Source organism: Trematosphaeria pertusa, assembly GCF_010094035.1.
Source record: "Trematosphaeria pertusa strain CBS 122368 unplaced genomic scaffold BU26scaffold_1, whole genome shotgun sequence".
NCBI classification, from domain to species: Eukaryota; Fungi; Ascomycota; class Dothideomycetes; order Pleosporales; family Trematosphaeriaceae; genus Trematosphaeria; species Trematosphaeria pertusa.
The window spans coordinates 4,348,612-4,375,380 of record NW_022987212.1 but is presented as its reverse complement, the minus strand read 5'-3'; the positions used below and the strand labels follow the sequence as shown (position 1 = coordinate 4,375,380).

The window sequence follows — 26,769 nt, the reverse complement described above, 5'->3', positions numbered from 1 at the left end:
CGGGCTCGGAAACGTCATCCAATCTGAGCTTGGTGGCCAGTGCGCCAGCGACATCCAACTTTCCCTTGACGAGCGACAACGCTGACCAAGAACATATCCAAAGCACGATGGCACCAAAAGCAGCGAAATCTAAGACCACGGCAGCTCTTCGCAGCTCCTCTAAGCGGGCGGCGCCAGAGACGCCGATGCGGCAATCAAAGAGAGCGAAGGCGCGGGCCAGGCAGTCGTACGTCGAGCCAGATTCCGACGACGCGGTGGAAGACTCCGGCGCAGAGCCTTCTGAGGACGAGGACGTCAAAGTATCAGACTACGAAGGGGAGAGTGGCAAGGATTTATCGTCTGATTCGGATCCCGAAGAGGCTAGCAGCGAGGACGAAGACAAGCCAAGGAAGAGTAACCCCAGGGGTCGCCCTGCAAAGCGGGTTGACCTTCCCTTGCACAAGAAGCACGATGGCGAGGAAGGACTGTGGAAGCCTGGAGCCAAGCTCGAGCCTGGAACGGTCTTGATCATGAAGAATATGAAGCCCAAGGCTCGCGAAGCGGGAGACACGCCGTACATGGACGATACCATCCATCCAAACACCATGTTGTTTCTTGAGGACCTTACACGGAACAACGAGCGATCCTGGCTCAAATCGCACGATCCCGACTATAGAAATGCTCTTCAAGACTTCAATACGTTCGTGGAAAAGCTATCGGAGAAGGTTATGGAAGCCGACGACACCATTCCCGAGCTTCCCGTTAAGGACTTGGTATAGCTAGAGCCATTTCACTGACAGTCCCAAACTAACAGATTCCAGATCTTTCGAATCTACCGAGGTAGGATTCCAGCAGAACTAGTAATACAGAAAAGTAACTAAGCCACCAGACGTTCGATTCTCGAAAGACCAAACTCCGTACAAGGCAAGGCCCCGGTATAAATAGTAGACTGTATACGCTAACCTGTAGGCAGTAAGCAAAACCTTCCTTATATCGCGCCTACCTTAGGGCAAATGTTAGACACTTTCTAATATTTGCTCTCTATCTGAGACATGCGGTATTTGTACCCTAGCCTTCTGAGCGCCTGCTAATTGTACCGTCACCTTTAGGGTGGGTAATACAGCTCTCGCATCGACAGGGGTTATCCGCATGGCCGTGTAACTGTTGTAACCGAGCTTCTGCAAGTAAAAGGCTAACTCCTGGTCAGACCCACTTCTCTGCGGCCTGGTCGAGGTAAGCGTTCCTCTCGCGTTCTTTCAAGACTGCAAGTATCAGGCGAACTGAGCATACCACCTACCGTCTTGGAAGAGTCTTGCTGATTGTACCTCCATCGTTAGGACCGGAAGAAAAGGGCCTTATGCAGCATGTACGCATGTCTCAGTCCAGCATCGAGGTACCGACCTCTTTTTAAGAGGCTGCGCTGACTCTTTCACCGCATCGTACAGACTACGTACAGATCCAACCGGAAGGGGGTAGCTTTGTCGGTAAGTTCCATCTTTTCTACAGCACGGAGGCCTTCGCCTAGCCATGTCCGAGCCAATGCAGGATTACACGCGATTGCCATACTAGACACGGCAATCTGAGAAGTTCTCAGCGGTCACGATCCACACCGGCGACCACGATAGGCCATCCTTCCCGATTTTGACTGCTACATGCTGCATGTCTTCGAAGAAGGAGGCGTACATTGACGCCAGTCCCGTCCGAGGGGTACCAACCCTCAGTCGAGCAACGTGTCACAGCGTGACACGACCGCCATGAGAGTGGCAAGCGCGCGCTTGGGCCCATTGACCACGTCGATCCTGCGCATATAGCACCTTCCAAGATGCTAGCACATGATGTCAATTGGCAATCCATGGCCTTGCCTGGGACGATCATAAGAATGACGGTGTCGTTCCGTACCGGCAGCGGGATGGATGAGCTCTATTGCGACTTTCGAGATCGGTGCGTCCTGTGTAAAGCAATCCCGCCTACACAAATGGATATGGGATATAAGCTGGTGCTATTCGTTCGAGAGATTCTACGTTTGCGAGATCTTGGGCCGAAAACGAGTCTATCACGCAGGCCAAGGAGGTCCATGAAAGTGGACATGGTGATGTTGGAACACAGGGAATGTAACCTCAACAAGTTCTACCAACCTTTGACACCTGTACGCGTCACCTGCAGGGAAACACGCTAGGCCATCGGCGGACGACGGAAACATCGACCTTGTGGCTAGAGCACTGCCAGATACCACGCAAACACCAGAGTTGCCCCACCTGGGACGACTGTCAACTACAACGTACTTTCACGTCAAACGGAACGCCACCGTTGAGCTTCAGGGGTCTGAAGCCTTTCAGCAAGCCGCATACGCGACTAATTTTTGATCGACGCTGTTCCGTCGGATGTGGAAGGACGCTCTAGATAGAGGTCTGAGCGGTTGAGGTTGGGCTCCGTTCCCCTCCAGCCAGCCCAAACAGCATGCTGTGCACATCCACATATGGCTACAACAGTATACCACCATCCTCCCCACGCACATTATGAAGATGATGTCCTATCGTTTCGCTTTCGAGTCGGTGTCGATCGGGAGTAGGGGCACGGAAGCGTATACATGGCTAGCCGGTGCTGGGTCAGGGTTGGGGGCGGGCCGACGAAGTCGCTCTGCGAGGAGAATGATTTCTGGACGACAAGTTGGCCTACCTGTGCGAAACCTCAATATTGCAGCATCTCCCTTTGTGACGCTTCGGCTCTCGGAGAACTCGACGCGGCTGCTAAACATGCCGGAAGAGAACAGCACCTCGGTCGGAGTGTGTACGGCAAAATCTGGAGACGCACAACGTTAGCTCTCGTTGGACTCCCTCGCCCAGTCATTTGAAGAGATCTGATGGGCATTTGCTCCTGTGTCGCCGTGACGAATTCGTCTCTGTCCGAACGCGTCGACGCCGCCAGCTGAGGGGATCAGTATGCTATCCGCGATTGTAGCGCGAAGGATCTGACCACACTTGCTTATATGGGCCTCGGACGCCAATATAGGGCCGATCTTGTGTTCTGCCCTTCGCAAGGACTGGAGGACGTCGCGGATGCCGTTCCGAGCGCGACAGGGCATCGGGCACACGACACTGCCTATCGAAAGCCATCTGGACATCGCCTGCGTTCCTTCTCCGAGGTCTTTCCATACACTGAGACTTTTGTAACTTATGTGACCAACTCGCTAACGTTGATCAAGGAGGCGGACTCTGGATGCCGGAGGCTCAGGCCCTCGCGGCGCTCCGACGATCTATCGACAGCAAACCGGAGCGTATCAAGCGTGTCTTGACCGATGCAGGAATTCGAAGGGAGTTCTTCGGAGGTATTCCGAATGATGCGGAGAAGGCTGTTCGAGCTTTCGTTTCGCAGCCTATGAATCAGTCGTCTGCGCTGAAGAAGCATCCTAAGGTGAGTGAAGTCATCTCTTTCGCAATGAAACCCACGATAGCTGCATCCACCCATCACGTCGAACGCAGCGCGGAGATGGTGGGCGCCATACGCGCCATACGTGGCTCAACGCGGTGCTGTGATGCAAGGAGTCGCTCCTGGAATGGAGGACAACGCGGGACGCACTACGGAACGCGGTGCAAGTCCGAACGGTGACCGCTCTAGATGCACTCTTCGGAGAAACCGATAGGAGAATGTTGTCATGACAAAATCAGTTGAGGTGGTGAGTATGCTCGCTACCAAACAACAAGAAGTCGTCGCCGCGAGTCACCTAAACCGGACACGGATACTCCCTGGTGACTTCACCAGGGTTCAGCACTTCATTCTTCTACGAGTCCTATCGACAATCTGCACAAAAGCACCTCTCCTTCATATTGCATTCCCAATTTAGGATGAGCTGGTGCAGCTTTCGCCGAGACCACTCCCTACGGCGGGGTTTTTCGAAAACACGAGGCCGAGTGTCAGCGCGTGCAAGTTGCCATGCCATGCTCCGACGATCGGTGAAGACCGGCTGAACTCTCCTCGGCCGTCCTTGCCAACGTCCTCGCCGCTGTCCAGCACCTTCGCAATTCCGTCGCCTCCATCAGATGATGAAGTTTATAACAGGACCACCAACATCAAGCCAAACAAATGGGGTCTCATCGCTGCGCCTCGCCACCTCGAGTCAGTCCCGTCCAAGGGGCTAAGATATCTACCAATGCACCGATATAGAGAAGGATTGCTGACCGTCGCCATTGATAGGGATACGATAAAGACCACAAAGACATCGAACTCCTTCGGCTTAGAAATTTCACCCTTGGTACGAAGCTCACCGACGAGGAGATTGTGGGAGCTAAGGGTCTGGGCCGGATTGCCGAACTCGTTGCATGCATGGTTCCTTTCGTAAGTTCCAGCTTCCTTACTTTTGGCGGCTGTCTAGTGAGCTTGGTGCATTTGAGGCGCCGGAGCCGCAGCCTATGGCAAAAGCAGAGCGGATAGAGAGCCGCCGGAGAAAGGTCTCTTCGCTTGGACTCGATCGATGGAGCACGAGTGGACCGGTCGATTCATGCGTTGGCACTGCAGCGTACCGCCCTCAGTTGACCGATGGCTGCATGGGCGCGGTGAGGTGGGGAAGCCCGCCAACTCAGTGCTCTGCCCCTCGAAAGACGCAGAGAACATCGCCGCTAATATTTTGCCGCAGATCACGTATTTGAACGGCATTGTGATGCCTGATAACGACGAGTCGACAGATTCGAGCGAGGACGACGAGGAAAGCGACGAGGACGGCGACGGCAGCGCAGGTGTGGGAGAGGGCGATGATTAAGGACCAGGGAAATGCATGCCCTGCGGCGTAGCAGGCGGCCATCCTTCAAAGAATGCCGTCGCTCACTCTTGCAAAAGGCTGTTCGGGCGGCCTGGGATTGGTGGAAGACAATTTGCTGGCAAAACGCCTCGCGCAGCAAAGCGCCAATAGACGAATGCAGGCCGCGCCATGGAGTGTCGGCAGTGGCGCTGACTGGAGACCCAAGCGAGACAATCAACGAAGTTGTGCATTAGCGTCCCTTTAGCCCGCATGCGCTATCGGTCACGGGACCTGCTGCTGACGAGCCCAGATCAGAGAACGGCGCCACAGCGAAAAGAGTCAGGGGTTCGCGGTGGCCCCCGAGACCCCGGCCCTCAAGTCAAACACACGACGGCCCGCGTCTTCTTAGCCGCTCTGCTAGCCTGCTGCGGGCCCGCCGATGTTCGCCAGTCAGCGGGCAAGTGCTTCCAACCATCTCACCATCGGTGTCGACAGTGCATGTGTGACGTTGGCTGCGAGCTCCTCGATGACAGTGCAGCAGTGCTCACCAGACCGCGCCGGGGTGTGTCTTCTGCTTCTCGTGTTGACCCGATGGGCTGCTCTCCACATACACCCTGGTCCTGTATGTCACAGCAGCCAGGCCGCGACGGGCCGGGGCGCAATTCGTTCGAGTGCATGGGTGCGCTCTTCAGCACCCGCCTAACGAGGCCCACCACAAGGCTATCTGCATCTCAAAAGACGGCTTCACGTCTGCTCAGATCGGCTTCCTCGATTGAGCGCTAGGCACTGCATCGGTGCGGTCCGCTTCACGCGCGCAGGGCAGCGGAAGACGGCCGCGCTGAAGGATGCTGTCCAGCGTGTTCAGTCAGCGCTCGCTGCGTGGGACACGGCTCACGCCAAATTTACGGAGCACAGGAGGAAGAACGAGTGCAGCAATGCGCAGAGGGATCCCACTAACGGTTTTGCTTCCGGCGACACCGGCAAATCGCAGAAAGAGACACATCTGATCGCTCTTACTCACGCGGGCTGCCATCCCAGAACAGCGGTGTGTGCCCTAAATCTGCGCATGCCGCGCCTTGTCTTGCTCCTCCTGCACACCGATCGCATCTTGATAACAATTGCTGGCGAATCACCGCCCAACGGTCGCTCAACCGCATCGCAGGCGTGACCGTTCCACACGAGGCAGCTCTTGATGTCAAGCTTTCGTTTGGGCTGCTGGTCAGGCCATGTCGTTCCGCACCTCAACGTTCAACAGCTCGTTCCCGAAGAAGGCACTTGTCCCAGATCGTCCCGTTATGCATATTCGCCCCGTCATTGAGTTCGCGCTTGAGTGCAGCGGCCTTGCATTCTGTTGGGGGCCGCACTTAGGAGAATATCGCGTTGCTGACCACGGCGGGGAGAATCGCGTCGTGGAATTGTAATAAGCACCTTTCGTCCGGCCGAATGCTGTGCCTCCTTTGTCTCGCAGTAATTGACCGCGCTACTGCGGGGACGGAATTGCTCGCAGACATCGATAGGCTCCGTCTGCGGCCTTGCGGCGTAGGAGGAAACTATATCGAGATGCAACACTACGCGGAGTGGGGGGTAACAGCGGCATTGCCAGAGCTCGCGGCTTAATTGCTGCCGTGCTGCGGCGAGGGTCGTCTAACGGGATATCGGTCAGGGCACCACCACAGGCTGAACCAGTCGCCCTCCCGTCGTTGGCGCGCGGGGCCTTCGGAGTGGTTTCAACGCTCATCACGCTGGTTGGAGTTGCACAGAAACCTTTTCATATGGAATGTTTGCGCAGAGACCTTGCGTCGAGCTAGTATCTCCACGTTTGATAGTACATGCAGGAGGTTGTGTCACGGCAGCTATGGCTACGGAGAGGTACGTTTCACGGCCTCCCGTCTTATATTATAGGCGGCTACACTTCACGTTTACGCCGAATGCACTCGGCCCCAGAAACGCCCCAGCGCCCACGGTGACACAGGGGACTTCGTTAATCTCACTCCCGCTCCAGATGCGGTAATTTGCCTTCGTACAGACTCCTCCACACGTAACCTCGTCCCGGCCCGTGATCTCGTGCCACAATCCTGCAGTTTCATCTGTTAGTTGCCGGAGGACGGGCGGCCTGTATCAGGCACGGAATGCCCACGTACAACCAGGGCTTCGTGTAGCCCCTTGTCCATGGGTGTGTGAGTAGCGCTGCTATCCGCTTGGGTGGATAAACAGAGGGCTGAAGATCAAGCCCGATGCTGCTTCCCCACAAAGATGCAATGCCCTGCCGCTCGATTTCGCTCCCGTTACACCCTATCTTGATGACGGTGGTACCTGGAGGGTTTCTGACGGCTCATCGGGAGGATGCTGACATGTGCTATTAATCTGTCCACTATGGCAGCAATCCTCGGCGCATCTTTCCTTGCTGACAGCTTCCCCCCAGAGCATTCACAGCAGCTGCAAAGCAATTATAGCGGGCTCGTGATTGCCTCGGGTATCGAGATGCGGTGTGGCAGTCAATCAAAGAACAACAACAGGCAGTTCTGTGCGATTGGCTGCAGCACGTCAGCCCGCTCAGTACATTAAGAGAGGAGAGTTGGACGGGGCGGGAGGACGAGGGCTGACCGGTGGCAGCGCGTCTTGTGACCTTCTGACCATGCAATTTTTCCAGCCCTCCTCAAAGCAGTCGTTCACGGGGAGGATTTACCCGTCCTTTACCAGGCTTTCTGCAAGGAACACCACACCGACTCCGAGTATGGCCGGCGCATTCGAGGACTCAATTCGCGTAGGCGCCGGATTGATTGGCCGCTGATATATGCTACCCGTCCTGTCACCAGGTAGCCCAAGGTTATCAATCAGCGGGCCGTCAGCGTGCAGCAGCGGCAGCGGGTTATCAAGGCTACTGTAGAGTGGTGGAGGACCTAATACGGTACTCCGTATGAATGATACGAAGAGGCATGCGACGTCTGTTCGTGGCTGACGGGCAACGGCTGGGGTTTCAATTGATACATACAGTACCAATTCTGCGTGGCCCGCCGATCCCGCTCGCCAGCCAAACCTTAGTCTGGGATCCGAGGCTAACCACCGTGGTAAGTCAACGGCGAGGCGAGACGAGACGAGGTGTTTCGCCATCCTCCGGCAGCGATGCACCCATCCGCACTCCTCCGTGCCGCCATCGTCACCTGCGGGTCCGCCGGCACCAGCACAGCTTAGGGCATTTCTAAACTTGATGTCCTGGTCGCTGCCCAGTGGCGTCGGCGGGCGAATCAGGGGCAGGGCAGGCGGTCTTTACCATGGATGGCAGGACTTGAGCCGGCGCCGGCACCAGGGTCGGATGGATCTGCCAAACGGTGGATGTCAGATTTTGAGCCGTGATTCGAGCAGCGGGCGGGCGCGTTGCCAGTCACGCACCCGGCGTGCCCAGGCAATAAGAACGATGGCAGCTGAGGAGGACGGCGAACGGCCGGCGCGGGCAGAGTTTGCACACACGCGGCAGGCGAGGCGAGCAAGGGCGCGGCTGCTATTCGCGCTTCGCGACGGACTGAAGCCCTGGAGGTCAGTTCTGCCGGCGAGTCCATCTGAGCGCTCTTGCTTTTCTCGGAGCGGTGGCCCCGCTGACGGAAGAAGCTGGCTGATGCCGCCGAGTCACGCCCAGGAGCAGCTTGGTGAGCTCACATCGCGCCCGCTAGCCACACTCTGCGCGCACGTCACTGGCCGGGCAGTCGCACACCAACACGGCGGCGTGACCGGATAGGCCGCCATGTCGTCGCCCGCAAGGAGAAAGTGGCCGGTGTTGCGGCCGCCGTCGCTGGGCAGCGCACGAGCGGACCAGCCCTACAGTATCTCACATGCGGCCCTTGCTACCCGCGGCCCAGGATGCGGGATTCCCCTCCGCTGGCTGCGTGCACTCGGCGCGGGCATCGTCGTCTCGCTCCAGCGCCGGCGCGCGCATTCCAGCAGCGGCCGCGGGGGCATCCTGGGGCGGCGGCCGAGGGCGTGCTGGCGACGTGCGCGGCGAGCAGCGCAGCGGTCATCAATAAAGGCCCGCTGCAGGTGAGCAGCAGCAGCAGCAGCAGCAGCAGCGCGGCAGCCGGCATGGCCGCGCGCGCTTGGCCGGCCCTCGGTTTGACGTGCTGCCCAGCTGCGCGCGCACGAAGCGAGGCAGCGGCGGGCCGTGGTCGAGCAGCCGTCCACGGGCGTGTGGTGTGTTGCAGGCGCGAGAATGCTCGCAGCGGCCGGGGCGCTGCTGGCGTTGCACCGCGAGAGGGCACATGCAGCTAGACGTCGAGGTGCAGCATCGCGGCGGCGGCGGGGCACGCTGCGCAGGCGGGCGCGAGGGAGAGTTCGACGCTGTATATTGCGCGGCGGCCTCTTTAAAGCGAGCAGAGGGCGATCACACGCGAGAGGCCTGCAGGCGGCTGTACCCGTACGACTTGGCGCGCTGCGATGGCCAGGCTGACTCCTCGGCCCGCACCAAACGCAAACGCCATCCCCCTCGCATCTCGCCGCCGCTGCTGTCACTCGCCGCCCAGCACCCACCCAGCTCCCAGCGCGCCCGGCGAGGGTGCGCGCCCGCAGCGTGCGTGTGCAACCTGCCACCGCGCGCGCGCTCGTGTCGACGCACGTTGGGCGGCGGCTCAGCAGCCCGTGTGTGCGTGTGTGCCTGTGCCCCCCCCCCCCGGCGCGCGCCCTCTGCCGCGCTTCTCTCCACACTTCGCGCTGCACCGCTGAGGGCAACCTGCCGCCGGCCGCACCACGTCGCGCTAGTGGAACGGGCCCGCACACGGCTGGGTCCTCGCGATCCGCCCAAGCAGCGCGCAGCTCGCCAGCACTCCCCAGGGAGCCTGGCAGCGCCATCCCAGTCCGTGCGCGAAGGTTTGGGACTCCGGGCGTGCGCCGTGGGCATAGTAATAGTGTGGCCTTCCCGCTCCAACCCTCACCTCCCTTTCGTTTCCGCTCTCCTGGGAACCCAAGCGCTTCTCCCTCCGCGCCTCTTTCTCCACGCGCCTTCGAGAAGCATCACCAACCCACTCCCCCCCCAGCGCCGTCTCACCTCTCACCGTCCGCATCCCTTCTTCCGCCCGCGCCTGCTGAGTGTGCCGACGCCGCCCCAGCCCAATTCGCGCCCGCCTTGGCCCTGCAATCCGCGCTGCACTTGCACTGCCTTCTTTCTGACCTGCAGCCGTCCTCGCGGCCCGCTCATACACTGTATTTTGTGCGACCGCGAGCGCCCCAGTCCATCCTCCGCACCACACCTCCTCCACGCTCGCGCCTGCTCCACCCGTGATCCCTGGTTCATGGTTGGCGTGACAGCTATCATCTGTTCGGGCGGAACGCAAGACTAAGGCGACCTCCTCTCTCCAGCTCCTCCGCCATGTTCCCTCACCAGGGCGGCCACGGTCAGCTTCCCACCCACTGGCAGCCGCCGACCTCGCAGCAGCCTGCCAACGGCGCCTACCCTCCGCCAGCTCATGTAAGTGTGGTCATGTGCGCTTGCTAATAAGCACGCCGCCTCGCCGCCATAATCTCATCACACCCGGCTGACCTCAACCCGCGAGCAGATCAACACCACTCTCCCTCCTCCTCCCCATCCGCAAGAGCCTCGCCCCGACATGGCCGCTCACCAACACCCTCAACACCAGCAGCCGTACCGTCTCCCGGGACCTCATGAGTGGACGCGGGCGCCTCCTCCGCCAGACCCGTACCGAGGGCAACCGCCTCCGCCCAACTACCAGCATCACCAACCTCCTGCACCGCGCCAGCGAACCGCAATTGCCTGCCGCTACTGCAGGAGACGCAAGGTAACTCAATCGCGAATCTCCTACACACCTCTCGCTCATGTCTTGAACAGATCCGGTGCTCAGGCTTCGAGGCCACCGAGGACGGCCGCTGCTCAAACTGCATGAGGTTCAACCAGGACTGCATCTTCACGCCCGTGTCTGCGCAGACGCAGGCCTTTGTTCCCGCGCACACTGTTTGGCGTGGAGTCGGGCAGCCTCCGCCAATGTACGGCGCATATGGGCAACCGCTCCCACCGGCGGGCCATGCGGAACCGTATGCCCAGCCCCCGCGTGGGCAGCAATATTTGCCTAGCCCTACAGGCGCCCCAGGTCCGTACCAAGCTCCTTCTACCTTTGGTCCATCTGCTCCGTACGATGATGCGAGCCGTGATCCGCTGAGCGGCAGGAAGAGGCCCTACCCAGAGCCTCACACTCCGACCCTGCCTCCGCCAAACCCCGGCTCAGCGTCACAGCTCCCTCATCGGGGCGCTGGACAAGACTATAGCTATGCAGAACCGCCGTCTCTAACCAGCGCTGCGTCTCCAGCGAGCTCTTCAGCATCGTATCCCTCGGCTCCTCCACCACCAGCTACTCAGCCGTATTATGGTGCCCAGCAACCTCGTCGAGCATCTCCGCAGGGTGCTTACCCATATGATGCGAATCGCGCCTCGTCTTCACCGCATGCGCATGCCCCAACAACACCGGGTGCCTCGCCGTACTACTCAGCTCCTCCCCAGACTAACGGCGCACTGCACCCTATGCCACCCCGGAGCGACGGCCCGACCCCGCCGCCAACCTCGCAGCCGTCCAGTAGACCGGGTATGCGCATCAACGACCTCGTCAGCGACAACGGCAACGGACGCAGCTCGACCGATTCCAACATGCTCAACATGCTCAATCGCCGGCCCATGTAGATCGACTCCGGGCGCTTTCCGAGGCAATGCTCTAGAGCTGGTCCTCTGTACGAGCTAGTCCAAGCAGCAAAATGTTGTCGGTGTCAATCTTAATGGTGCGGTGTTTATCTGCTTTTTTTCTGTATAATTTCAATCTCTCCCCCTCAGCAACATTATCCCTTGCGGGGTTGAGCTGACAGCGGTGGAGCATTTGGGCGGTCTTCTGATAGCGTTTCAGGCATTTTCAGTTTCCTATTTCCTAAGGCCACGTGCGAATCCCTCACCTCATTCCTCACACGTCTATTCCCTGTTTCCTTACCCGTTCTCCGGGTCAGTCGCAGCAGTCAGCATGTGGGCGGGTTCCTCGCGCGCATGGCTCGACCTCTCCGTTTCCGAGTTTCCTTGGTGGTAAAAGCAGTCCTTACATACATTGTTCGGCGCGGAACGCTCTCGACACAGCTGCTCGATCGTCAGGAATCACGTCGACTCTCACGCAACAAAAGGCATCCAAAACGAAGAGTGGGGGCGGAAATGTTGAGTTTTTGGACACGGACATGGAAGAGGATGTTTCAACCTTTAGCGTGGGCTTTGGATTTTTGCTTGGGCGGCGATTTTGCACCCGCTTCGGAAGATCGAGCAAGGTGTCGTGTTGGTGGCGAGCGCTGCAAATGCCTTTTCAGCGTGGGCGGTGTCTGATACTAGTTCCTGTTTTTTTTCTCTGTTCAAAACACACGATATTAGAAGGGAGGGGAATTCTCTGCATCTCAGCGGTGCGGACCCGTGGCTGCTTGTGCTATTTTTCTATCTCCTTTGTTGGTTCTGGGGCTCACTAGTACTGTCCTTTCCTCGATTGCGGGGGGTTCAAGCAAGTTACGAATATTGGGAGGCAATCTGCTTTGTTTTTTGTTGTTGGTTCGGTTTTAGTTTTGTTGCGCTGCGACTGCTGCTGCAACTGCAACTGCACATCTTGTTGGGAAATGTTGTTTTTAAATTGCTGAAAATGCGAATAATGCTTATTGAGAGAGAGCCAGAGAGAGAAAGATGCTGCAAGCCAAGCGCAAGTCAAGTCAAATAATGGAGATGGTATTTTCGGGAATAACTTGCCTCAGGGGGGGCGGGGGTTTTTTTTTTGGTGCGAGTTTTTGTTGAGGTCTGACGTTCGTTTTCTCTCGTGCGGAATGTGGCGTTGATGTGCGTTCGATCGGTGAGTGAGTGAGATTGTTGCAGCAGGTTACTCAGCATTATGTCATGGTGAAGGGGGCGGGCGGGCGCGTAAATGTTTTGACATTTGTTGACGAGCTGCCCCATCATCCTTCGACGGGAGCCCAGAGCCGCCGCGGTGGGATGATCGGATGGATTGACTGACGGACTGACATCTAACAACTTGTCCCGTACCGTACCGTACCGTACCGTGAGTATAGGAAAGATAGTACAGGTCTGTTCCGCAACTCCTCCCGTCCCAACAGGACACGGCCAAACCAAGATCACAATCACGGCCTTCCCCGCTCTACTGCACAGTACGGCTTGCCCGCTCCGCCGGTCTTCGCTTCGGCTTCGCTTCGGACCCCTCACTCTTATGCGTACAGTACCGTGGTTCATGCCCCCCTTTCTGGTATTAGTCATGCCTGCCCCCGGCTGTCCGCTGTCCGCGTGACCTGCGGACTTGCTCGAGCGGTGCGGTGCGTGGATATGAGCCGTGGTACGGAGACCCATCCCATAGGAGAAGTGTGGAAGTGCCTTGGTTGGGATTTGCATGGAAAGGGTTGGATGGGTGAGGGGCTGAGACTGGGGCCGAGTCGGATCGATGGGTGAGTTGGTGGGTGCTGGGCCATGGAGGGCCTGGGATCGATGTCTATGTGTACGTGTGTTTTGAATGGAATTTGTGCGTTTGAATTAGGGCGGTGGAGTTGTTCAAGCAAGCATAGCTGCGAGTGGTATATGTCGCGCTGTTGTTTTCATTTAAGTGATTGATATTGGGAGGTTAGTCTGCGTGCAGGATGGCGGGTAGTCCGAATTGACTTTATGAAATGTAGCAGACTTTTCTTTGTCTTTCTCTCTCTAGAACCTCAGCTTGAGTCTGATTTGTGGTACCTTTGCTCTCCGGTCCGTAGCACGCAATCAAGCTACTCTTCTGCGTCTTTTTTGCTGCACAAGTATATCGTTGGTGTTATCCAATTGCATCGCTTACGGACCTGTACCTAGGCTGGACACAAAGGCTCCGAAGAGGAAGCTAGTACTTGAAGTCGCTGAAAGGGGAGGCTGGTATGGCGGTCGAGAGTCGAGTAGATCGGCACTATCGTTGCGGAATCAACTTTAGCAGAGTGACAGCGGTCTACGCTCGACGTGGATCAGATTTGCGAACCCGTTTGCTGAAGCATGCCGAGAAGGTCCTCTGCGACGCCCAGGCAGACAACGTAGAGAGCGTCAGAAAAGTCTTCCACACCGGATTGCCTTTCCGCTGGACTCGAAAACGACGCCCCCGCAGCGAATAGCCTGGAAGGCGCGATGGGATGGTATATTGCCCGAGGTGCAGGAGCTCGCTGAAACATTCGAGGCCCAATACCCCTCGATCGATGCAACGGAGAAGCGATGTCTGCGTCTGAAGACGGCTGATCTGCAAAGAGAGGTTGAAACACGCCGTGGAGACTAAAAGCAGATCCAGAAAGTTCTCGTGGATATATACGTCCAGCCAGAGAAGCCATAGCACCGCGTACTGTAGCACTTGGGGGAAGGCGTCGTCGAGGGGTGGAAGCTTGCTGAAGGCCTCTGGCTCTCTGGATACCTACGCACCCATGTCACGAGGACGGTGGTGGACCTCATCCTAAACTAGACCGCGCCGCGTGTTCGCGGTCCCTCTTTATTAAACGCTGGAAAGTCCGGTGTATAGGATGAAAGATGCTTCGAATACGCAACTAGTAACTACAGAGATAAGAAGGTACGTTGAAGGTATTCAGGTATACCCTTTCCCCACTCTGTTCGATCAGTGAGATGATGCTTATGCAGTATGCTCGCGTCTTCTTCACGACGAGGTCGCGTCGCATCGAGAGACTGCACTTCGGAAGTATCAAAGATTTAAACGTCACTTGAGGAATACTATCGCAAGATTGTAGAGGGAAGAGAGAGTATCAATGCCCCCCTAAAGGCGTTCGGGCCCTGTCGAATCCTCCCTCAGTTCACCCATCCATCTTTCCCCTCGCATCGCCACGAGAATTCTATGTCCACTGCCTCTTTGTCCAGTTGGTGTGGAATCAGGCCTTTCGAATCGGATGGAATGAGCATCCTGAGGGCTGAGGGCCTTCGGTGAGTATTGATCAACTCACCATGTCCTCTTTTCTGTATCTACCCACTCAGAAGGACATAGTAACCGCTCTAGCCACCGCCAGAGAGGAGGCAACCATCTCGGGGGCAAGGAACGTTGTTCTTGAAAAAGAGGCCCAGAGACCTTATAGCGATGAAGTGTTGCGCTCGACATCATGTCCCCTCCACAAGCGGCGATGCCGACGTCGACAATGCTTGCCGTTCCACTAGCGACCGCTTCCGGGAAGCCCACGGTCGTATTGCGTTGACTCTTGCCGTATCTTACAGTATATGGTAGCTCTTCCCCGGATGCCGTTCCCGATCCTCCACCACCGGCCCATCCATTAGACAGTGACAAAACCAAAACGCGGTGCCAACATACTCAACAAACCTCACCTCGTCCCCCGCCTTAACGCCCTCAAATGGCCTCACAACCACCGACACCGGAGCCGCTCTCAACACGCAAAGCTCATCGCCCACCTGCGCCTTACCCCCAACATGAAGCAACAGCCCCTTCTTCGTCAGCGCAAACGCCTCCCTACACGAAGCCATAATGCGCACTGTGCGAGCAAAGAGCCGCGCGCCGGGTGTTCCGCGATCTCGGGGTCGGTGAGTCGCGCGCCGCTGAGGCTACGGTCGCCGAGCGGTGTGCGCCGTATAGTGTCTGTGGCGTTGAGTGTGCCGTCGTCGGCAAGATGGCGGATTTCTTGGACTTGTGCGCAGGTGGTGGAGTGCCAGGAACGATGGCTCTTCACCGGGTTGTCGTTGTACCTCCCGATGTAGAGGACGTGGTCTACGTGGCAGCCTTCAGCGATAAGTGTATCATCTTCGATGACAAAGCTTCCCTCGGCGTTCCTTTGTTCTCTATTGGCCTTGTATATCGACGGCATGCCCTGAAACTCGTCGAGAGAGCTGCCTCTGATAAACCGCGGGACCCACGAGGGCGGACGGAAGTCTTCGTCAGTGTGCAGAACCCATTCCGGGATGAGGCCGTAGTACGCATTAGGGTCCTGGCTCTCGGGCTAGTGGTCGACACAGATGAGGTTGAGGTTCTTCCCCTGCTTGATTATGGGCGCTGCGGCTGCCGTGTATGCGTCCTCGACCGAAATCCCATAGTCGGGCTTGATACTGATGTCTTGCGTCACGCCCAACATACCGTAGATGTAATCCCTCCCGTCTGTGGCTCGAAGCGCCTCGTTACTGCGCAGCATATCCTTCAGCGAGGTCTTTTCTCCATCCGCCATATTTTGCCTTCCTAGCAGGATGTTCAGCACGGAGCTGGATGCCACGTCGACGCGTACGCGCTAATTGTTATCATCGGGGCCCTGGAGCGAGCGGCTCGTCGAACGCATTGCACACCAATGCTACCTCGTCCCAAGCCAAAGGATACTGCCCGCACTGCAGCCGGATCTTTGGCGACAGCAAGAGCTCTTGCACGATCTAGACTCTGAGCCACACTCGGCGGTCCTTGAACGTCTCCAACAGCTTCTGCCATTCGGCGTCCGTGGTGTTCCTCGCCTCCAGTGGCAGCCGCAGCTTCCTCCCCGCCTGTACCATGTTCCTCGATTCCAGTTCCGCATCCCATGCCTTCTTCGCCATCCTCCGCACCCATCCGAACGCAAAGGCGCTGGCATCATCCGAAGGGCCCAACCACACGACATCACAAGCCGATTGCGAATATATATCCGCCATCCGCGCTACCTGGCTTCCCCTCTCATCCAGATCCTGTTGATTGATGCACAGCTAATCAATCCATGTCGGCACGCGAACCCTCTCTCGTCCCCTCAAATGCCCCAGCGCCGCCAACAAATCCCCCGTCACACACAACACCCTTCCATCCACGTAAATCTTCTGGATTTTCGCGCCCGTTCCCCACGTAGAAGTCAAGCACTCATACGTCGGCGGATCCGCAAGATCGGCTTCAAACAGCGACCCAACAATCGGCGCAGTGCTGCCTTGCTCCACGCCTCCGAACAAGAAAAAGAGGCGGAAACTGGTGCTACTAGGTGCGAGCTTCTGGTATTCATAGGGTTCGTGGTTGACTTCTACGGGCGTGAACTGGGCTCGGTTTTTTCGGAGGGAGGAAACGGAAAGTTGCTGGAGGGTATTGTGGGAGTCTCCGTCCATGGAGGGCAGAGGAACATGATTTGACATTATCGCAGACGGGAAGGAAAATGGGACAAGAACGCAACTTTAACATTGTTCCTAATTTTACAGGATTCCGTGGCTTGGTCGCCACAGATGATCCCTTCGGCTGTGCAGCACACCCACTCGGCTCCCAAGGTAGCAGCGACAGACAACGTCCAAACAATGACTAGAGAAGCAACACGCGAAAGCCAGGAACGAGAATAGACAGAGGTGCCTTGGGTATCATGGTAGAAGAGAGAACACATACGCTTAACCTTTGTAAGTCTGATGCGTGGAAATGCTTAATCATTCACACTACACGTGTATCTGCCTTTGAGAAATTACAAGGTTGAATTAGTATATGATATCATTACAAGCTTCCAATCCGAGTCATAACCACCATAAAAACCGCATTTGCACAATCTAGCACCTGATACAAAAGGAAAGGACCGGTACCCGTCAAGTGTCCGGCAACTTGTAAGCGCAGGCGCAAAATGTGAACACACTCTGCATCCTACGCAGATTGGTATATATCCAACACTCCTCTAGGGAACCGGCGGGTGTTGGGAGAAGCGTTTCACGCCACCAACCTCCATCGGGGCGTTCCTACCAGCAGGTCGAAAGTAGAATCACATGTTCTTGCCGCAGTGAAAACGATCCCAACTATCGTTGGGAACGGGAAGCGCGTACCAGTCCTCCTCTTTGATGATCTTCAGAAGGCGTCTTCCCCTGGGTTCATTAGGAATTTCCGGCGGGTTCCCGTTGGTTTCGTACTCGAGCCGCTCGCAAAGAAGGCCAGCCGGTATACGCTCTTCCTGCGCGTAGTCTCCGATGAGCTCCCGATGGACAAGGGTTTCATTGTGTCCGGGAAAGACGACGACGAAGGTCGCGTTATTCATCTCACGGAGGGCCCCGGGGTAATAGTATTCGTTGTACGCTACGTAGCCTCGTGTCGAGTGGTGTTGTAACGGAAGAGGGAAGCAACTCGACATGGCTTCCACTTCGTACTGGTACGAGTATGGCTTCCTGACTGCGACTGCTCTCCTGTTTCGAGGTAGATAGCTCTTGCAATCGCACCCGCGGCGATATGCCTCCCAAAAGGAACGTCCATGTCCGCCCGAGACATGTCCAATAGGCTGAAGCAAATTATGTGTCCGATCGGTCTGCAGACGGTCCTGACTGTTCGCAGCAATGGGGTGATGCCAAGTATGTCTTGATTGGGCTGGTCGAACTTGTAGTGTTGGAGGGGTTTGCTGAATTTTGTCCTACGATCATGCCATTTCACTAACTCCCCCGCCAGCCATTCTTGTTTCGTCGGTACTTTTCTGGATCAAACTCGCCTGGCATCGATGGGGCGGAGATTATGTTCGGCGTTTTGGCTCTGGCAAGCTTGTCATACCGAGTCGTACGAATGGAAGACCAGTTCGCGGTCGTCCGAGTTGTCGGTCGGTTCATAGTTGCTCTCAACGTCATGTCCTAGAACGTTGGGTAAGAGTAGTTTGTCCCCAATCCTAGCCTTGGCCAACCTGCGGGCTGCTTCTTCCACATAGACTCGGGACAACGGTGGTTGGAGCTTGACTCCCGAGCGGAATTCGTCGACGCCTGCGACTGGATCCAGTTGTCCGCTTTGGTGATCGGGCATCTTGATCTTGATGGGTTTGGCGATTATTGTTAGAAATTATCGAGAAGTATGTGAAGAAGAGAGGAAGTTGCTGGCAAAATAGGTGTACAGTTGAAGAGCAGTGTAAAGAAGGGAACTTGAAGTGAAGTAAGAAGTAGGAAAGTTGGGGAGACGTAGAACCTCCTTATATACTCATGCCCAGCTTCATCCCAACTCACTTGAGTATGAGAGTCATCGCTGCTCTGATTCTGTGGAGTGACTCTTAGACTCGCCTGACACACCACGCCGTCGAAGTCATCGCCTCAGCCACAGGCTCTTTCACACTCTTCAACAGAGTCTCTAGATGTTTTTCTTGAAGCAATCAGCGATTCAACACAAGAGCTTTCCACAAGATTATGCAGTTGCAACCCGCAATTGGGCTGTTGCTAATCGAGTGGACCGAGCACGAGCCAGCGGGGTCTCGATCGAACCCCGTGAGCCCGTTGCCATACGCGACACAACCGGGACACCATGAAGAACGCGCGAGGACTCAATCAGTGAGACAGACCATTTCGGACTTGGCTTGGACGCTGTGAATGATTGATCCATGCACTGCTCTAATGACTCATTATTTTTGAGATCGTGGAGAACATGCTACCAAAACCCCTTGAATGCCAGCGTAAATGAGCAAGGAAACCCTTTTTGCCCTTCAGCCTGGACTTTTGCCTTATATCTTCCGCTAAAACAGAATGCCGCATACGCCAAGAGCAACCGAGCCGAGAAAGGGTCGTATTCGCTCACGACACGTAGAGGAGGCAGGTTACCTTGCTTCTCTTAGTGAAATGTGGTCGGTTGTGAGATCCACGAAGACAGCCACAATCAGAAATGGTCGTTCAGGTTGTGAAGACTGATGTCTTGGCTGGTCTTGATCCGCATTTCCTCCACGCTGGTCCTTCTTTCCTCAGGGGCTTCGGGTTCATCGACTCCATCTGTGCCGTTTGTGCCATTTGTGAGACTTACGCCGTTAAGGGGGCCCCAATTAGGGCTTCCATTGTCATCAGCAGGAATCACGTTGCCGTGCTGGTCAACTTCCTAGGATTGAAATTAGTAAGGAAATGAGGACTAGATATGAGTGCGGACTTACAACGCCCTTCGCGGCCATCCGGATCTGCTTTTGGTCTGCCACACCATGCACCACTGCCTCCCTAGCAGTCTCCATGACTTTCAACTTGCGGCTCTCTCCTCGGATTCTCTCCAGATGCTCGAAGTAGCCATCATCAACTGGGGTGACGTACTTGCCGCAGAATACGCCAACTTCGAACTTCTGTGTCGCAGGGTCTCGAGGTGACAGAGAGGCGCATGCATCGATGAGGTCCGGTAGAGTCTGATAGATGACATCATCGGCGCCGATGTGCCTGGCGATCGCAGCTGAGTCTCTATGATGTGCAATGAGCTCTGAGGATGATGCAAGATCAATACCGTAGATGTGCGCGTTCGTGATGGGTGGTGCGCAGGAAGTGAAGTACACCTTCTTTGCCCCGGCTTCCCGAGCCATGAGAACGATCTCACGGGAAGTGGTTCCGCGAACGATGGAGTCATCAACGAGCAGTACGTTCTTGTTCTCGAACTTCTTACGCATCGGATTGAGCTTCGCCCGAACGCCCTTTTGGCGGAGCTTCTGGGAAGGCATGATGAAGGTACGGAAGATGTAACGGTTCTTAACGAAGCCTTGAACGTAGGGCTTTCCAAGAGCTTCTGCCACACACAAGGCGGATGTGATGCTAGTCTCAGGAATAGGCATGACGACGTCGACGTCTGCGAGCGCCTCCGGGCCTAGTTGACGCCGAATGGTCTCCGCAAGCTTGAATCCCATGTTACGGCGACTCTCGTCTACGTCGATACCGTCGATGATGGTATCTGGTCGTGCGAAGTAGACATATTCAAAGATGTCTGGGGTGTAGTTGAGAGCCTCGTGGACTTGCTTGAAGACGGGTTCTTTGCCCTTTTCGATGATGACTGCCTGGCCGGGGAGAATATCCTGGAATTCTTTGTATCCGCACTGGACGAGGGCTACACTCTCCGAAGCCATCATGTAGTCAGTGCCATGACCGCTGTCAGAAGGCCGAGAGCCTAGGACCATGGGGCGGATGCCATAGGGATCGCGGAATCCAATGAGGCCGAAGCCTGTACACTGTCAATACGTGAAGCAACACTAGGTCTCGCCCAATAGTAGCATACCTGCAAGCATAGCGGTGCATGCCCATCCGCCAACGCAGAGCTTATACATCCGTTCCAGGGCGGCAAAACAATCGGCGGCGTTAATACGCGCCTTGCCAGTCTCGTTCAGCTCGTTGGCGAAGATGTTCAGCATCAACTCGCTGTCACTCTCGGTGTTGATGTGCCTATGGGCATCCTTGTCTAGAAACTCGCGCAGCTCGGGCGCGTTGATAAGATTGCCGTTGTGGGTCATGCAGATTCCGTACGGGCTGTTGACGTAGAAGGGTTGAGCCTCCGAGTTTGCGCTGCTGCCGGCAGTGGGGTATCGAAGATGACCCAGTCCCATGAAGCCTGGGAGATCGGAGACGCGGGCTCCGTCATGGAAGACCTTGGAGGCCATTCCATTGCCCTTGCACTGGTGGAAGCGTCCGCCAGCGCCGCAGCTCACGATACCCGCCGCATCTTGTCCCCGGTGCTGGAGGAGGTATAGCGCATCGTGTATTTCTACCGCGGCCGATTGCGATTTCCTTCGCTTCTTAGCACAGCACTCGGTTGAATGAGTTGTGAGAGCTTACGGATCCGCGTGGATCACGGCGATAATGCCGCACATGTTGAAAGGTAGGTGAGAGAAGAGGGAGGGTCAGGTGCGAAGTCTGGAAGAGGCGAGTTAGTCCGCGATATCGGTATCGGAAAGGCGGGAGCTCGGTAGTAGGGAGATTACGGTCAGGACGTCTTTTGGCGCTCATTCCCGAAGGGTCGCAAGTCTAACATCTTTAAAAACAGGACGAGATCATCATGATGAAGGGATCGTGAAGGAGGCAAACACAACTACGAACCTGGTTCTTCCCCACTAGAAGCCGCGCGGTGTGATAGTGCTTCACCGAAGGTGGGGTGGAGGAGAGAACGAGCAGCCAGCAATGGCGCTTATGAAGGCGGTGCTAGGTCCATCTTTTAGTGTAGTGTCGAGCGAGTCGATTGGCGTCGATTGGATTCTGGGGATGCTGTCCCAGGTGATGGAGGCCTTGGGGCGCATGGTTGTGCGTCCTTGATAGCAGCGGTTTTGGAAATTTCTTCTCCCCACTAACATGGCCTTGGCGCCCCGGCCCCAACCGGCACACCCGTGGACGACTACGGCTACGCTGCTGAAGCGCTGTACTTCCACCACGTGCAGTGTCGCCATACTAGGGCTCTTCGTCCCGCCCATTGAGGGACTCCCCAATTGGACAATGGCCCCTCGAAATATGCACATTTCTTAAAATTTGTATGCGGCCTGACACTATGACGGCAGATGGCTGCAGCTAGAGCTCCCCGCATCCGTAGCTCTGGATTCACGCTTCCCGCTGTGGCGCCCACGCGCTCTCTCTCCTTCCGGGGAGCTGGCCTGCATCGAGATTAGCCGTGGTCTTGTGATGTCGATGTGGCCCCAGGAACTGGTCATGTTGGCACATGTGGGATTGTTGCTTCTCTGAAGGCTCCATTTGACGATCTACTCCAAAACAGCTCCTTACACAAGGATACCTGTATGCCTACTTCGCCGAATCACGTCACTCGGTTTGCTTGGTGACCTCTTGTGGGGGATTCATTGATCTAATGCTATGACTGAGCGGGCTCCGAGGAGTACATGACCAAACAATTTCAGGAACATGCTTGCCAGTTCATCGACCGATGGTATTTTGAATCCCTTCAGGATTGGTACGGCCTGAATTGCCTTTTTTTGACTGCCTTAGGTAGAGCAGGTAGATGACTTGGGTTTGTCTTTGACCTGGCGGATACTAGATGAGGCAAACGGAGCGGGGAGAAGAGGGGAAGCAGCTTATTACATATAGAAGGATCTGATAGAAACGTGAAAGAAGGTTGCCCTAGGCCTAAACATCAGCCCCTATAGGTACGGTCTTTCTTGCTGTTGCCGATTTCCAGGTGGATTGTTGCTATAGCTTCACGGTGATGTCAAGAGAGACCTGATATTTCACTTCTTAAGTAGTCGCAAGTCCAGCCCTATCCAACGTAGAATGTCAGACATATAACATACAGAACTCCGAGTCCATCGAAACCCGGTTATCGTGGATACCGGTATTCCCCAAAATGAAAAGTTACGACTCACTATGGCTTCTCTGCACGGAAGCACCTCGCCAAAGAAATCCCGTTGGTTCCCCGAAAGAACCATGCAAAAACCACTCCCAGCGTATCTCTTATGATTATATATACCCCACCATTACGCAACCATCCACCAAGCACCCGCAACGATACCAATAAGGACAATGGTGGTCAGGAAGCCAGCTCCAGCCTTGTCGCCCGTCGTGATTTCGTTGAAGGTAATGGGCTGGCTCTGCACCTCACCTCCTGCAGACGGATCACTCTTAGAAATCCCGCCGGCGTTCTCCGTGGCAGGACCAGAGACCTGGTCGATCAGGAGGTTCTGGAAGATCTCCATCGCGGCCATCTGCTCTCCGACACCGAAGCTGCCATCGTTGACGCCGTTGTTGGTCCAGCGGAGACCGCAGGTCTGCTGATCCTCACCAGCATTGCACTGCTTGGCGGCGGCCTGAGCCGAAAGTTGCATTCGATTCATCATTAAGTCGCGGGTCCACGGGGCCACAATCATGGTGTAACCCATCCAACGGGCGAGGTAGGCCTTGAAAGATCGCTGATCGACATCGCATTTGCCGTTGGACTCGCACGCGACTTCGAACATGATGTTATCCTTGAAGAAAACATTGGTGGCGTTGATGATGCCCAGTAGCTTCGTCCTCCATTCCTCGCTTCCAGTCTAGTTTTGTTAGTCAAAGGGTTCAAAGTGCAAGGGAAATATACTCACAGCATTCCACAAAGCGGCAGCACCGGCCATATGCACGCCTGCATTGTAGGTCCATTGAATATGGTTAACGCTGCTGCAGTTCTGTCTGTCATCGGTACCATCAAAGTAATGGTAATCTTGACTCATGAGACCGATGGCGAGCTCCCAGTTCCACGCCTTTTCAGCCCAGTCAGCGTACGTCTGGTTATTGGTGTACTTGTAGAGACGGGCGGCAATGTTGAAGAAGCATCCGTTGGAAATGGTGTTCCGGTAGTTGTATCCATTATTGAAGGTGAAGATCTGCCACTTCAACCCTCCGCCGCAGGCGTCGGTGTTCCAGCGGACAGCTTGGGTGTTGAACACGGCCTGTGCAAGGGCAAGCCATGACGGGCCTTGACCATCGGGAAGATCGGGCAGCTTATTCTCCGCGGCAGACATGGCGGCCATTCCCCAGAAAGCCTGGTCGTCGTTACCCAGCGTCTTTGTCTGATTAGGCGGCATAAAGGCTTGGTAGTCTCCGATCTGGTGCTGCATAGCCTGTGACGTGATGTTGTTGTATTGGTCGTCGCCGGTGTAGTACCAGTAGTCAATGAAAGCGTTGAACATAGCCCCGCATTCCCACCAGAAGTAGGGGTCTGGGAGATTGCCGGGGACGTCTCCGGGTCGGTCGCCAGTGTACCATTTTCGCAGGCCGGCCGCCGCAATGCCTGCAGCCTTCTTGATCGATTCTTGCAAAGTCAGTGAATGCCCGAAGCCCGTCCCTTAGTAGCACTCACCTGGAGAATTGATGTCCATATCAATCGCACCCGCGCCAGATGCCAGCAGGGCAGAGGCGCCCAGCACCCCAAGGGCCGAGCGAGATAACTTCATTATGTGGAAGCCAGCGTCGGAACAGTCCGGTCCTTTGTGTTGATCCCCTCAATATTCAAGCTTCAAGCGCCGGGCTCGATTATACGGATGTTGGACAGACGACTGGATTCGGTGCGTGCGACAAGCAATGCAGTATGCTCAGCGAGGGTCTCGAGTGAATGGGGTATGTAGGTTGTTGGAGGTCGTGAATGACGTGCGGTCTGAAACGAGCGACGGGTCGAGACGGGCGGGCGGGGCTCGACAAAGCACGAGGAACGTAGATTAGGGGCGTTGTGCACAGAAGGGTCGAAAGAGCGTTCACGGCTCAAGAGCGCGGCGTGTCGGTGTGGTGGATGAGAGCGTTGGCGATGTCGAGGTACGGTTCTCCTGAGGAGACAAGGCGGAGCTGCAGGGAACTGGGCGGGCCCTTGGGTTTCAGCGCCAAGCCATTTACAACGCCGCGAGATCCAATGCTGAACGTCAACAATAGCGATTTCAAGCAGCTGCTAGGCTGCATGCAGATACGATACACGGCCCTCTGATGACAGTCACGGTTCTTTACAGGCGCTGGCGGAGGAGGGTGCGGCGTTGCGTGTCTCAGCCGGCGCTTCATTGCCCAGAAGGCTGCCCTCTCAAAGCGGCTGTCGCTGGAAGAACCAAATTAGAAGCGCCTGGGGTGCGTAATCGCCGCGAGGTCTTTGTTGCCACGCCATGCCCGAACCAGCCGCTTGTGCTGGCCGGCTGACCGACTGCCCAGCTGCAACGTCGTAACGAGGGAGGCTGGCGCACGTGACCAGTGAAATGTGTGGCGGAGGCGGTCTCGCCACTCCAGGGCTGCCGTGATTGAATGCTGCCGCAGGCGTTCGCATCAAACAATAAAGTCGGCCACGCCCTTGCAGTCATTCGCGCCGGAATTCACACCACTGCCCAAGCCATTGCACGTTACTCTCGCCCGCCGCCCGGGTTTATTTGCAGGAGCGCGAGGTGCCACGGCGACATCAGCCTCACCTCAAACCACCCTCCGACCAACGCCGTTACAAGCTCGCCAACCACTTCTTTCGCCGTCGGCTCGCCCAGCGTCCGCCCTCTTCCACCGAACACCTCCATCCTCCAAACAACGCACACTCATCACAACCGCCCGCTCAACCACTTTCTCGGCCTTCGCGTCTGTCGCATACTCCTTATCAAGCCCCGAAATCGTCCTTAGCAGCCATGGCCGACCGCGAGCAGCCCTACGACCCCTACATTCCCTCTGGCGGCGCCGGTGCCAACCAGGGCGCCCAGGGCCAGAATGGCAACCATCGCACCCAGGCCCTTCAAGCGGTAGGTCATCATTCTCTGTGTCTTCTGCTCGCGCAGCGTCGTGGCTCCTAGCCAGGCGGTTGCGGAGGTCCGCTGTGGCATCGAGCGACAGCTGAGGTTGCGGAGAGCTGGCACCACGCTCAGCTCGCCGCGACGACGGCTTCATTGCCCACGCTCGCTCCGTCCTCGCTGCGCAGATGCTGCAGCGTCTCCTGAGTCCCGCTTCGCAAGCTGTCTATCGCTGATTCACATGTTTTGAGTCTTCATTTTGCTGACACCGATGTCTCGCAGGAAATCGACAGCACCGTCGGCATCATGCGGGATAACATCAACAAGGTCTCAGAGCGCGGAGCCCGTCTGGATTCTCTGCAGGACAAGACCGATACCCTCGCCGTTTCCGCCCAGGGTTTCCGACGGGGCGCCAACCGCGTGCGCAAGCAGATGTGGTGGAAGGACATGAAGATGCGCATGTGCCTGATTGTCGGCATCATCATCCTGCTCGTCGTCATCATTGTCCCCGGTGCGCCTAGAACCTGCCTCTTTTCTGTGTGCTCGGGACGCTAACAGACGCGCAGTCGTCGCTACGAGATAAACGACCTCACGCCCCATACCACGACACATACCCAAACTACTTAATTGAGAGGGGGTGGGGGGTTGCATTGCCATAGGGGAGATGGCAAAACGACTGGGAGTTGCACTGATACTCGACGACTAGTCCCTGTAGGTTTAACATCCACGGCGAATTTGGGAGCGATGGATCGGGTTGTTTTCTTGTCTTTCTCTGCATCCACGGCTCGACCTATGCCAAGTGGGGTCCAACATGTATCCCGGTTCTCTGGAGGTGCTGGTCCTCTGATACCTGCAGACCAGGCTCGAGCATGGCGGATAGATCGCAAATGGAGTTCAACTATGGTTTGCTTCGACATTCAAGCATGATTATCTTAACATGTGGCGTTCTGTGATCCTCACAGGTTCTTCCCACATCCGGCAGAGCAGCCAGAGAGTCCAATGTAGGACTGGCAAGAGGTCTATGCGTGCAAACCTCGAGCCCTGATCAAATGTTGCCTTTGTACGTGGGACGTGAGAGAACGATGTACAAGCCGGGCCGTTGCGCTAAAGCTTAACCAGTCGTTATCGTTCGCGCTTGGTGGGGCTATCTTAGCTGCACTACAAAGGTATGTGATGTAGGAGTGATGAGCGTTCAAAAGCAAATCTGGCAA

At 56.3% G+C, this 26,769-nt stretch overlaps 9 protein-coding genes across 9 annotated transcripts; 4 read left to right on the top strand and 5 right to left on the bottom strand.

Annotated features, from left to right (window-relative positions):
• Positions 1 to 107: 107 nt before the first annotated feature.
• On the top strand, positions 108 to 4,732 carry BU26DRAFT_527313 (uncharacterized protein; the record flags this gene model as incomplete). Its single annotated transcript, XM_033830762.1, has 9 exons — positions 108 to 752; positions 801 to 819; positions 869 to 903; positions 1,187 to 1,212; positions 1,317 to 1,345; positions 1,425 to 1,463; positions 3,182 to 3,390; positions 4,171 to 4,311; positions 4,610 to 4,732. The coding sequence occupies 9 exons, from the start codon at positions 108 to 110 to the stop codon at positions 4,730 to 4,732; spliced, it is 1,266 nt and encodes a 421-aa protein (XP_033692207.1).
• A 2,865-nt stretch (positions 4,733 to 7,597) lies between these two features.
• BU26DRAFT_38203 (uncharacterized protein) lies at positions 7,598 to 8,484 on the top strand. The gene has a single exon (XM_033822585.1). It carries the CDS (start codon positions 7,920 to 7,922, stop codon positions 8,442 to 8,444), a length of 525 nt encoding a protein of 174 aa, XP_033692206.1. The 5' UTR covers positions 7,598 to 7,919; the 3' UTR covers positions 8,445 to 8,484.
• Positions 8,485 to 10,064: 1,580 nt separating this feature from the next.
• BU26DRAFT_499740 (uncharacterized protein) lies at positions 10,065 to 11,384 on the top strand (the record flags this gene model as incomplete). Its single annotated transcript, XM_033826430.1, has 3 exons — positions 10,065 to 10,163; positions 10,252 to 10,491; positions 10,542 to 11,384. The coding sequence occupies 3 exons, from the start codon at positions 10,065 to 10,067 to the stop codon at positions 11,382 to 11,384; spliced, it is 1,182 nt and encodes a 393-aa protein (XP_033692205.1).
• Positions 11,385 to 15,181: 3,797 nt separating this feature from the next.
• Positions 15,182 to 15,904, bottom strand: BU26DRAFT_558603 (uncharacterized protein; the record flags this gene model as incomplete). The annotated part of the gene is made up of 2 exons (XM_033832586.1): positions 15,182 to 15,670; positions 15,695 to 15,904. 2 exons carry the CDS (start codon positions 15,902 to 15,904, stop codon positions 15,182 to 15,184), a joined length of 699 nt encoding a protein of 232 aa, XP_033692204.1.
• A 196-nt stretch (positions 15,905 to 16,100) lies between these two features.
• Positions 16,101 to 16,814, bottom strand: BU26DRAFT_558602 (uncharacterized protein; the record flags this gene model as incomplete). The annotated part of the gene is made up of 2 exons (XM_033832585.1): positions 16,101 to 16,385; positions 16,431 to 16,814. 2 exons carry the CDS (start codon positions 16,812 to 16,814, stop codon positions 16,101 to 16,103), a joined length of 669 nt encoding a protein of 222 aa, XP_033692203.1.
• Positions 16,815 to 17,416: 602 nt separating this feature from the next.
• BU26DRAFT_558601 (uncharacterized protein) lies at positions 17,417 to 18,429 on the bottom strand (the record flags this gene model as incomplete). Its single annotated transcript, XM_033832584.1, has 2 exons — positions 17,417 to 17,831; positions 18,197 to 18,429. The coding sequence occupies 2 exons, from the start codon at positions 18,427 to 18,429 to the stop codon at positions 17,417 to 17,419; spliced, it is 648 nt and encodes a 215-aa protein (XP_033692202.1).
• Positions 18,430 to 18,967: 538 nt separating this feature from the next.
• BU26DRAFT_446493 (amidophosphoribosyltransferase) lies at positions 18,968 to 21,637 on the bottom strand. Its single transcript, XM_033824624.1, has 4 exons — positions 21,180 to 21,637; positions 20,626 to 21,131; positions 19,532 to 20,571; positions 18,968 to 19,479 (listed from the first exon to the last, which is right to left on the bottom strand). The coding sequence occupies exons 1-4, from the start codon at positions 21,212 to 21,214 to the stop codon at positions 19,267 to 19,269; spliced, it is 1,794 nt and encodes a 597-aa protein (XP_033692201.1). The 5' UTR covers positions 21,215 to 21,637; the 3' UTR covers positions 18,968 to 19,266.
• A 1,179-nt stretch (positions 21,638 to 22,816) lies between these two features.
• Positions 22,817 to 24,268, bottom strand: BU26DRAFT_499736 (glycoside hydrolase family 76 protein; the record flags this gene model as incomplete). The annotated part of the gene is made up of 3 exons (XM_033826429.1): positions 22,817 to 23,371; positions 23,420 to 24,126; positions 24,175 to 24,268. 3 exons carry the CDS (start codon positions 24,266 to 24,268, stop codon positions 22,817 to 22,819), a joined length of 1,356 nt encoding a protein of 451 aa, XP_033692200.1.
• A 1,253-nt stretch (positions 24,269 to 25,521) lies between these two features.
• On the top strand, positions 25,522 to 26,196 carry BU26DRAFT_513894 (synaptobrevin). The gene has a single exon (XM_033827718.1). The coding sequence runs from the start codon at positions 25,865 to 25,867 to the stop codon at positions 26,111 to 26,113; it is 249 nt and encodes an 82-aa protein (XP_033692199.1). The 5' UTR covers positions 25,522 to 25,864; the 3' UTR covers positions 26,114 to 26,196.
• Positions 26,197 to 26,769: the final 573 nt, after the last annotated feature.